At 35.0% G+C, this 11261-nt stretch overlaps 1 protein-coding gene and 1 non-coding gene across 2 annotated transcripts; both read left to right on the forward strand.

Annotated features, from left to right (window-relative positions):
• Positions 1-5452: 5452 nt before the first annotated feature.
• Positions 5453-11005, forward strand: LOC115979174. The gene is made up of 4 exons (XM_031101146.1): positions 5453-5730; positions 7092-8817; positions 9684-9770; positions 10321-11005. Exons 2-4 carry the CDS (start codon positions 8698-8700, stop codon positions 10606-10608), a joined length of 495 nt encoding a protein of 164 aa, XP_030957006.1. The 5' UTR covers positions 5453-5730; positions 7092-8697; the 3' UTR covers positions 10609-11005.
• Positions 5525-5627, forward strand: LOC115983082. Its single transcript, XR_004089883.1, has one exon. It is a non-coding gene; the product is annotated as a U6 spliceosomal RNA (small nuclear RNA).
• Positions 11006-11261: the final 256 nt, after the last annotated feature.

An 11261-nucleotide genomic window follows, 5' to 3' on the forward strand; every position in this document is an offset into this window, starting at 1 on the left:
TCTAGAGGCTCAATGGTCATCAAGGTAATTTGGTCGTCCATATCATGAGAGGATATGGATGACCACTCAACACTTAGCAAATTTCAAAGAATTTCCTACAAATGCAAAGTAATCGAACCACGTTCTACTATTTTGAGACGTGAGGATAAGTTCCCGAAATCCGCTCTAACTCCCCCCACTAAGCCCATACACCTCCCACAATGGTAATGGAGCTTAACAAGCAGACTCGCTCAAGAACTCATTATAAAAAAGGGACCTAATCCTATTAGCCCAGGGTACGTTTTTCACTGTTCATACACTTAGAATACTTGAGTTTAAGAGGGAGAACTGACTTAATCGTAGGAGGGTCCTTGGCCGGTTCACCCTAGCCACCTTCGATAGTTCACTTCTTTCTTTTCAGGTCTTTCAACCACCGTTGACATCCAGAATATTCAACCTACTGATTTTTCAAACCTCATCAAATGATAAAGAGGATTTTATTGGCATTTAATATGACTTTCGGAACAATTTAGTTAGTTTTCAAGTTTGCAAAACTATTTTGTAAACTAGAATCTCGAGGCTCTGAAACTTGAGTTCAATGATGGAACTCCAGTCTCTAAGACTGAGTTTCAAGTGGTAGCAATCTGATGTGAAAGACAAAATCCATGTGGAACTAGAGTCTCTGAGACTTGAGTTCTTGTTGTTGGATATAGGAGTTTGTGCCTGTTAGGGTTGTGGTTTTGAATTGGTACTCTATATTTTGAAAGAGATGGGTTTGGTCTAGTGGGTTTTTTATTTTATGGGTGTAGACACTCGATTTTGCACCTATAATTTAATCAAGGAAGATGGTTAGAGTGACCATTCATATACCTGAAAAATCATAGTTGCATTACATGCATTAATTCATTTATTGCATAACATAAAAATGATCTTGAGATTTTAACGGTCGTGACGGTATGCCCGATTTCCAAATTGGACCGTTGAATTGAAAGATATCGCATGATCAAGTTTGCATGGTTTGCATGCATTTTTTTTTGGGTAGAACCAACCACGCATGATTAATTTAAATTAATTTTGATTAGTTAAACAATCAAAATTAATTAAGTAATTTTGTGATTGGTTGTTGGATAGTGTTAAAAATAAACTTGCTTGCATGGGAATAAAGTGGATAATCAGATAATAATGAAATTGTGGATAACCAAGACTTTTTGTAGTGTTTATATGCAAGATAATAATCACTTTAGAGACCTGAATATCTAGAAAAGGGGTTTAATCTTTAGAGTACGAATTAAAAATGTGTCTAAGTGCAATTCTCGGCTAAAAAACCCTCAAAAAAGGAGACCACAATGGACCAAAATTCAAATGCGGGTCCAGCACCCAAGAGGGCCATTCAGCACTCTTGGAGTGGAGTGTCGATTGGCATAAACTCGAGGCCCAGCCTGAATACTTCTAGATTGAGATAAGTTGTACCTTTTTTGATTTTTTAGAGATGAGGATGCATCCCAATTCGTATCTGATCATTCAGCTAATTTTTTGAAGCATTCTCACCTCTATAAATAGAGGATGCCTTTCAAAATTCAGGACACTTTTTTACGCTTTTTTACCCCCCCTCTTTTTGGCTCTTTTCTTTAAAATCCCCTTATGTTAAAGACGTTCCGGAGGCTCTTACCTTAGGAAATTTTTTTGTAAGTAAAGTATTTTAGGCTTCAAAGAGTTGAATAAATTTCTTTGAATCCTAAAATATTCTTTCATTAGAAGAGTACGCTCATGCAAGAGGTATTTTTTTTTTTTCTTTTCTCCTTTCATTACTTTTTTTTCTTGTTTGATGCATGAATATTGTTTAGCATATTTTTGTTATTATGTTTTGTTCTTGATATATTATTACCATGCTTGAATATGTTGCTATGTTCTTTTCTTTAACATGTGATTGTTTATTGTAATTCTTTTTCTTTAGTTTCAAAATCTACAATGTTTGACAAATTTTTTATGAAATCTAAAAACTGATTTGAATTTTTCAAATATGAATTTTTCTCTAATTTAAAAACTGATTTGTATTTTTTAGATATGATTTTTTAAACATAAAATAGATCTGTATTTTCATTAAATACAGATCCGATTTTTTTTTTCTCTAATTCAAAAAACTGATTTGTACTTTTCAGATCTAATTTTTTTAACATAAAATAGATTTGTATTTTCATTAAATACAGATTTGATTTTTTTAAAATTCAAAGCTGATCTGTATTTTCATTAAATATAGATTTGGTTTTTTATTTTATTTTATTTTTTTATATATACATAAAGTGGATCTGTATTTTCATTAAATACAGATCTGGTCTTTTTAGAAAAGTTTTCTTGGTTACAAAATTGCAGGTTTTGAAATTTAAAAGAAGAAATTGAAAGTTAGGTTGTAGTTTTTTTATGAATGTGATGCATGTGAAATAAATTCATCGTATGAATGTAGATCCTCTTTCAAAAAGTTTTTATTTTATTTTTATTTTTTATATATATTATTTCATAAAAACAGATTTGATTTTTCTAAATAAAATCACCCCTTTTTAACTTTACACAAAAACAGATTTGATACTTTTTTAGAAAAATCTTATTCCTTTTATTCATAAAAAAATAGATTTGATTTTTCTTGATAAAATCATTTTTTTTTTTTTTTACTTTACACAAAAACAGATCCGATTCTTTTTAACAAAAATCTTATTCTTTCTTTTACATAAAAAAGATCTGATTTTTCTTTACAAATCAAATTTTCTTCTATACACAAAACAGATCTGAATTTTCTTAAAAAGAGAGGATGCATCCATAAGGTAAGTTTATTTGAATTAATTTTAGTCAAGTGTCTGTCATGTATGTTCAACATATCATTCACATCATGCAAAAAAAGGGTATATTAGTCATTAGAGTCTAGAAGACCAAACTCTGTCTGGGCGGAATGGGTGTCTAACACCTTTCCATTCCGTAACCTAGCCCTCGAGCTTAGAATTTTTGGATAGGTAGATTAGTGTTTTGTCTATTTAATTTTGGTAAATTGTAACTAGGCCCCAAAGCGTTGTAAGGTTAATTTACCAAAGTTGTATTTTTCTTTTTTCAATCAATGACAATGAAGCATTTTATAATGTAATTTGTATTTTATTATTATTTTTTTTATATAAAAAATAAGTAGCGACTCCACACCACTTATTCAAAAAGAGAGGTGCCCTTAAAAGCACCCAAATCTCTTTCTTTTTTTGAGAGCACCCTAATTAATACGGTCTCTTACAGTGGGTTTTGCTTGGTTGTTGTACACTTTTCCAGATCTTCTTCTTCAAATCTACTTCCTTTTTAGATCTTCTTCTCCTCCTCCTTGTTTGGACTACTTCTTTCTATTTACACCCTATGGAACTCGAGTTTCTTTGGTGAACTTACTCGAGATGCTACTTTGCAAAATAGTTTGCAAAACCTGTTAACTAATTCACCTTAGAGCAATTGTACCAGTCCATGAAAAATAGAAAAAAGTGATGAATTTTACACATTTTTGTTCAAAAACTACCCACATTAGTGAGTCTATAACACTGTACATATCCAAAAATGCTACAGTAACCGAGCATGATTACACGATTACTGTAGCTTTTTTTTTTGATTATTCTCTCAAAATTTTCTCTCTCTTCTCTCTCTTCCCCTGACTCTCTCTTTTCCCTTAGGCTTCGTTTGGGAGGAGGGAATGGAATGGAATGGAAAGGAATGAAAAGAATCATTTTAAAATATTCCTCCCTTCCATTGTTTGAGAGTTTTAATGGAGGAAATGGAAAACCCATTTCCTTGTTTGAGAGTTTAAGTAGGAGGGAATGGAATGGGTGGGAGGGAACACTCATTTCTCTTTATTCCCTTAAAACCTCAAATTTTCATTCCCTTCGAAATTAGGAGGAATGTGAGAGAATGAAATTAGATTTAATGATTTTTTTACTAAAACTCCTAAAATACCCTAGTATATTCAATTCTTTATTTTAAAATAGGGGTCTAATAGTAATATTGTCATAAAATGATTACATTCCATTCTCTCCATATTGCTCCCAAACAAGATTACTTACATTTCATTCATTTTCATTCCTTTATTTTAAAACATCCAATTAAGGTTACTTAATTCCATTCCATTCCTTTCCCTTACTTAAATACATTCCATTTCATTCCATTCCCTTATGATCATTCAATTCCATTCCATTCCCTTCCCTTATGAACTCCCAAACGGGGCCCTACTCTCTTCAATCAAAAAAAAAAAGAAGAAGACTCTTTACTCCCTTGCTTTCTTCAATCCAAAGAAGAAGAAGAAGAAGAAGAAGAAGAAGAAGAAGAAGAAGAAGAAGAAGATTAAATCAACTCAAAAAATCTAAAAACTCATCACAAACTCAAAACAAAATCCAACAGAAAACCCATTAAAAATCCAAATCAACCCAAAACCCATGCCGAAGCTGCTGTTGCCATTGCCATGGAAGCTTGGGTGGAGTGTTTGCTGCTGCCATGAGAGAGAGTGAAGATTTGGATCGTGCCCCTCGAATTGAGTTTGTGATGGTTTAAGGATCGGGTTTGGACCACTGTTTGTGGTGGTGGTGTTGATCTTTGTTGCCATTGGTGGTGGCAAAGGCTTTGGGGCTCTCGGCCTTGGACAGAGCTCAGGGCGAGCTCGAGCTATGGAGGATTGTGAGGTACATAGATTTTTTTTTTTGTTGGTGAAATGGGACAGAGAATTTTATTGATAGCGAGGAGATGGTTGGGCTGTGGAGAGAGTGAGCTGTTTTGAAAAATGAAAAAAATAAAGAGAGAGAGAGATCGTGTGAGTGGTGGCCGGTGGGTGGTTGGTAGGTGAAATAATAATAATAAATGATTATTTAAAGAAAATATATTATATAATAGATTATCTAACGTAGATGTTTTTGCAAAGTGCTTTTGTAAAGTAGAAAAAGTAGAATTTTTTTTTTGATACAAGATAAAATTTTTACTTTAACCTAACCTAAGTGTATATGTGTGTGAAGCTCCCTCCTAGAAACTTGAATTCTAATCCTTACCTCCACATCTTACAAGCATTTATACTTGTAGAGTGACCACCATACCAAGGGTGCGTGGTGGTCACTCTACAAGTTTAAATGCTCTTAAAAGCCAAAAAAATCCAAATAAAGAGGCCTATGCGTTTAGGACAAACTGAAAGTTTCAGCTTATTTGCAATTTTCGCTTATTTTTGCTACTATTCATGAATCTGCATTTTTTAGTACTATTCATGAGTCCCATTATACCGTTCAGTTAACTTTTATCTTTATTTATTGTATTTTCAGCAAAAAAAATTTCCTATTTCAACTAAATAAGTTATTCCCAAACGAATATGAAACTAAAATATATATATATTGCACAGAATACATAACTAATAACCCAACGATGTCACGCTGACACGTGTGAAAAAACAAAAGCTAACTAAATTGGGAGTTCTCGTTGAGAGCTAGCTAATCCCACATCGTCTAGTTACACGAAGCTATCTATGTTTATAAGCAAGAGCGAGAGTACAAGGCTTGTCCCTTCGGGGACATCCGATAAAATTGGAACGATACAGAGAAGATTAGCATGGCCCCTGCGCAAGGATGACACGCATAAATCGAGAAATGGTCCAAATTTTTTTCTTTACCCAAAATTTCCCAAACCCATTTGTGAATTCTTCCATGGCTTCGTTCTTTTACACTTTCTCCATCTTCACATACGTTTTGGAGTCTTTCTCAACAGGTAAGCCCACACTTTTGGATCATTTTCGCGGGTTTCTTTTCTCTTCGCCTCTATTTGATATCAGAGCATTTTGATATTTAGGGAAATTTTGAATCTTTGATAGTTTTGGTGGTTGACTTGGAATTATCATAACCATATTCCAGATTTTCATTGAATTACATTCGCTTAGTTAGAGCTTATTTTCACTGGTGTAATAAAGTTTGATTGTTAGAAAGCATAATATTCTCTAAATTTAAAAACATGGGTATTGTGTAATTCTGAATGGTTGCCAAGATTGTCTCAATTGCTGCTTTGCCTTCAGAAACTGAGTAATGTTTGGAGTTTATGCATTTCACTACCCCTGTGAGTTGTGACACAACATTCCTGGTGTGGAGATTGCATATGACTTGGCTCCCCATTTAGTAAATTTCACTTGCTGGAGTTTTTGAGAAATGCAAGGCCCACCTCAAATCCACTGTTCACTTACAGACAGGTAGCCTGCATTTGAAATGGCAAATTTTAGTTTTCAATGGCCGGCTAAGATTTTAAATGAATTTTTCAGCTTCCTAAACATCTGTTTGGTAAGTTGTTGTTTGATGGCATTTTCATACTTTAGGTAGTCAATTTGTCAGTCTAAGGTCTGCACAAATCTTTGGTGCCACTGGTGCTAATAGTGGTTTTTGTGTGTGAGCTCCATTTGTTTGCGCATAGATTTAAGGTTTAAACCAGCTCTCTAGGCTATAAGTTTCATAGGTATGATTGCTAGTTCTGACTATTATGCTTTAAGGATTTCCTTTAGTCAATTGTTTTTGTAGCTGGGGTGGTGCAATCATTTTAAGAAGCTGCTGAAGAATAATATTGACAACGCTGAGGACATCAATTAGGCAAAATTTCTCGACATCTTGAAAAAAAGAAAAAGAAAGAAAAAAAATGAAATAAGAAGAAGTGAATAGATAGATGAAGCCTCGCATTCAGCTATGCAATACTATGTGTGTATATATATATATTTTGGAGATGAGCAATCCTATGTACGTAGTTGGATTAGAACTTGGTAGTAGAATTCAGTTGCTTGTCAATGTTCAAGATGTTGAGTTGTTGACCATACTGATGTGGTGTGATATGCCTTATTTCCTCAAATTGCTTAAGATTTTGATCGTCTTTTTCAATGAGGAAGAAAATTATAGTTGCTCACATATCGAAATGCAGAAATATAATCTAAGATTCCTTGGTTTCCTGTCCTGCAACCTTTACAGAGTTTTAGTGATTTGTTTATCGTTTAAAAAAAAAAAAAAAAAAAATTCTTGGAGTATGGATTTGTTGGCTCATTATGTATTCCTTTTATATTTTCTTATTTTGTTGGCAATTTTCTTTTGTACAAACAGTGCAATGCCTCCATGTAGTCAACAACTGTTACAACCCTACAAGCTTACAGCATACATCAAGCCCTAACCATGTGGAGTAAAAAAAAAGGCACCTGTGTAGGCAATTGGTGGCCCATTTGGTCTGATGAGTGTGCACATTACTGTTCAATTAGTCGCTCTTGATATGCTCCAAACTCCAGGTGGATGTGCCCCTTCCATCCCGGCTCCAAACACCTTTTAAGAACATTACCTGCCTGTGATGTCCTTAAAAAGGGGAAATCCTCAGATACTTTAGATGTTAAAGCATTTCCAGCATTAAGGAGCAAGGTTGAACTTAATTATGTAAGGTTATGGTCCAGGTAATTTCTGTTGGCTTTGAAAATCTGGTTGATTTTGCCACCCTGCCCTACTGGCCATTTCCTAGCAATGGGTGACTTTGCTATGAAAGAGGAATGACAGGAGAAGCACTGCAAGAGCCATGGAAAGAGAGAGTGAACTGTTTAGACTTTTGATTCCATTGTTGCTTTGCACACGTAAACATTGCTTTGATGTAAAGCAGGGGAATGATATAATTTCCTATTACCCAGATGTCGTTGTTATTTTAAAACCTAATGAAATGTGATTAGAATGATAAACATTATTACACAAACGAGAACTGCCTTTGTGTTCTACACATGTTTTTCCTGGCAAAGTTTATGAGGAAACTTTTACTCAGAATCGTCCATGTGAACCGAACTAGCATAAGTTGAGAACTTTTACTCAGAATCGTCCATGTGAACTGAACTAGCATAAGTTGAGAACAGTATTAGATGGGCTGCTTAACTAGCAAGGGAGGAATGATGGCTTGTCGTGGTTTTTGAAGGTGACCCCAAACCTCCATGGATGTTAATCAACCCAATTTTACATTGCAGGTGATCTATACAGATGAGGAGATTAGGAGGTTGAAAAAAGGATCAACGAGGTTGGTTTCAACTTCAGTATCTTGCGAGTTGGGTGCTTTGCCTTTCGTTATGGTAAATGCCAAAAGGCTGGATTGTTGTATATAATGTTTCTTTTGTATCATTCTTTTGTAATTGCCTCCGGAATAATTCCTACAAAGGATACCATTTTGAGGTTCAACCCAGACATTGACCCAGCTTGTCCACTATGTGGTGAATCTCCTCAAACTTCAGTCCATATCTTCATCCACAGCCAAGCAGCCAGAGCACTATGGTTTGGTAGTAATTGGGGATTCAACCCTCATGAACTACATCTCACGTCCACTTGACAACTCATTGATCTATTGTTATCCCCTAATTCTACTGTTATTCCTTCGGACATTGAAAGGCAAGCTTTCCTAGTATTCGAATAACTAACTCTAGAATGTATTTTGGAGATCAAGGAATTTGGCTCTGTTTGATAAAGTTGAGATGAACATCCAGAAATCTCTATGGCAGATAAGAAGTAGAATGAAAGAATACATGAGGACAGTCCCAGAATCTTCTTTGTCAATTCCTAAATTAAGGGATGTTAAGTGGTCAAGTCCACCAGAAGGCGCCTTAAAGATCAACTGCGACACTGCAATTGGCCAAGACAAAGCTTATCTTGCTATTGTTGCCAGAGACTGGAGAGGGACATTGGTATTACTATGTCCAAAAGAGTGGAAATCAACATCCCTGTCCAAGCCGAAAATGAAGCTATCAGCTGGGCTGTACCCCAGCTAGTAAGCCATAATATTCACAAGACCATTGTAGAAAGTGATGCCAAGGTATGCATTGAAGCCATGTTAGAATCAAGCTCTAGGCCTCCATGGAGAATTGAGGTGCTGACTGCTGACACTCTTGTCTTTAGCTCATAGGGTTGATTCTTTAGAATTCGAGTGGACCCCAAGAGAAGCTAACATGGCAGCCCATGTACTGGCTTCATGGTCTCTTACTAATAGAGTAGCTAATTATTTTGTATTGGGCTCAGCCCCTGCTGTTCTTTCTGATGTAATTAATTCTGAGCGAGCAAGCCTTTGTCCTAGGCTCTTTTGTATAGCCCTCTGGGGTTGTTTGTTTTGGAATAAAATGGCAGATTATCAACCAAAAAAAAAAAAAAAAAAATTCAGTTTAAGAAAAGAAGAAAAAGGAAATCATAGATTAGAATGAGGAAAAGCCTAAGTTTTAGGTTGCTCAAGCCATTTGAAACTAATACTGTGTCTCCAATAATGATATGAACTTCCTCAATCTGGAGCTCCTCCAAAACTAATTTTGAGGCACTTCCATGTTGCCCTACGGGAATCATGAGTAATATGGATTCCTTATCATACAGTATTAAAGAAAGGGACTTTTACAAGGTAGGAGTGTTTTTTAATTAAGTAAAAAAGAAAAAGCAATAAGAATGGGTGCAGTGTAGAAATGTAATTACTAATTAGTCTATGGACACAGCTTTTATCACAACAAGTGTTGGAAGAATCTTATCAATATAATGTTCACTATTTCAGCAATCATATGACCGTTTTCTTTTTTCCTAACATAAATTAATATATAATTATTGAAGAAAAAGAGCTGTGTAGTATGTTCTAATGAGAAATAACAATTTTATCATCTTCTTTCTAAAAGAGCTAATCTCCACTGCTGTCTCTTGATGCAGTCAAATTGCAAAGGGCCTAACATTGCGCAGAAGGACTATAGAGCTGTGGAAGTAACAGAGAAAAAGGAAGTTCCTGCGGCCATGTGGGTAAGATTTCTTATTATATTTATGAGGAAGTTTATTGGTGAACTCTATGCAAATTTTGTGTGGAAAACCTAGTCTTTTTGAGAAGGATATCAAAATGATTATTTTGCAGGGGGAATTGTTCATTGAATTCTTAAAATTGTTGGTTAATGATGTGAGTAGTTAGCAATCTTGGCAGTTGCTTAGCTTGTGTGGGAAACCAGAAGGTGGCAATGAACATAACAGACTAGAAAATAAAATGAAATTTTTGGTGCCTCATGTTTTAACCCAGTATAAGTTTAGTATACTATTAGTTGATCAGAATCATAATCCTGTTATGAATCTTGCCTCAAAAGGAATGAAAATTTTCCTATCATTTGTTGTTATTGAGTTCCCATCATTGTACATGTTTATGTTTGAAATGAGAGGTCTTTATAAAGTTGATTATGAATCAAAGGATGTTTCATTCTTGTTCTCTTTTTGGAAGATAAATTCTCATGCCTTTCTCACAAATAGGGTGGTAATGACAAAACAACAGTTTTGCTTCTAATTTATGTCTTCACTGCATTTTCAGGTAGTTTCAGCAGAGCCTAACTTTGATCAAACTGAGAACAAAATTTCAGCCAGTAAGGAGATTAAAGGACCAGCAGAGGCAGTTGCAACAGCTAGAGAACCTCATGATTCCCCCATGCCTAAGGAAGTCCGAAAGGAGTGGACTTGTGATATATGTCAGCTAACTACTCAAAGTGAGAAAAACTTAAAATTCACACCTTCAAGGAAAGAAACACAAGGCCGCTTACGAGGCATTCAAAGCAAAGAACCAGCCAAACATGGTCTCAGATTCAACTGCAAAGAAAACTGAGCAGCCAGTTGAAGAGCTGTTAAAGATTGTATCCACCAAAGGAGTGAAGCAGAGAACTATTACAAATCAAGAAGAGAAACAGCAAGGCCAGCCAAAGAGTGTTTTGGCTTCAACTGCAAAGAAATCTGATCAGCTCAAAAAAGAGGAGCTAGAAAAGAGAGTTTCAACAATGGACCAGAACAGAAGAAAGAAGTTGTTAGTGTGAAAGAATCCACTTTAAGGTGCAACATTTGTAATATAAGCTGCACCGGAGAAAACAACTTAGTTTCTCACTTTAATGGGAGGAAGCACTTGGCTCAGATTCAGTTAGTGAACAATTTTTTGGTGGACATGCTGACCAATTTTTGTGGTTCATATCACTGACACGAAACCGTTGCGCTTGTTATGAACGTGAAGATGTTAGCCTAAAATGAGCGTGTTTGTTTTACTCTTTAATTTTAGCTGATTGCATTCACTGAAGCTGAAATGTAGAACCTTAGATTGTGAAATCCAGTGCAATAAAATTTTCTTGTGGTTTTATCTATAATTAGAAGCCCCTTCATATGATGTACAACGGTTATTTCTGTGGTTTTTCTTTTTATTTGCCTAAAAGATTCTTGTAATTTTTTTTAAAAAAAATCCCTAATAAGATAAATACAACCTATTAATTAATT

Source organism: Quercus lobata, chromosome 3 (assembly GCF_001633185.2).
Source record: "Quercus lobata isolate SW786 chromosome 3, ValleyOak3.0 Primary Assembly, whole genome shotgun sequence".
Lineage (NCBI taxonomy): Eukaryota > Viridiplantae > Streptophyta > Magnoliopsida > Fagales > Fagaceae > Quercus > Quercus lobata.

Excerpts from the sequence above, each read along its gene's own strand:
- LOC115979174 (XM_031101146.1), top strand. The coding sequence starts at position 8,698 with ATGTCCAAAAGAGTGGAAATCAACATCCCTGTCCAAGCCGAAAATGAA. Across the intron at positions 8,818-9,683 it reads TTGTAGAAAGTGATGCCAAG|TCAAATTGCAAAGGGCCTAA; the intron begins GTATGCATTGAA and ends CTCTTGATGCAG. Across the intron at positions 9,771-10,320 it reads AAGTTCCTGCGGCCATGTGG|GTAGTTTCAGCAGAGCCTAA; the intron begins GTAAGATTTCTT and ends CTGCATTTTCAG.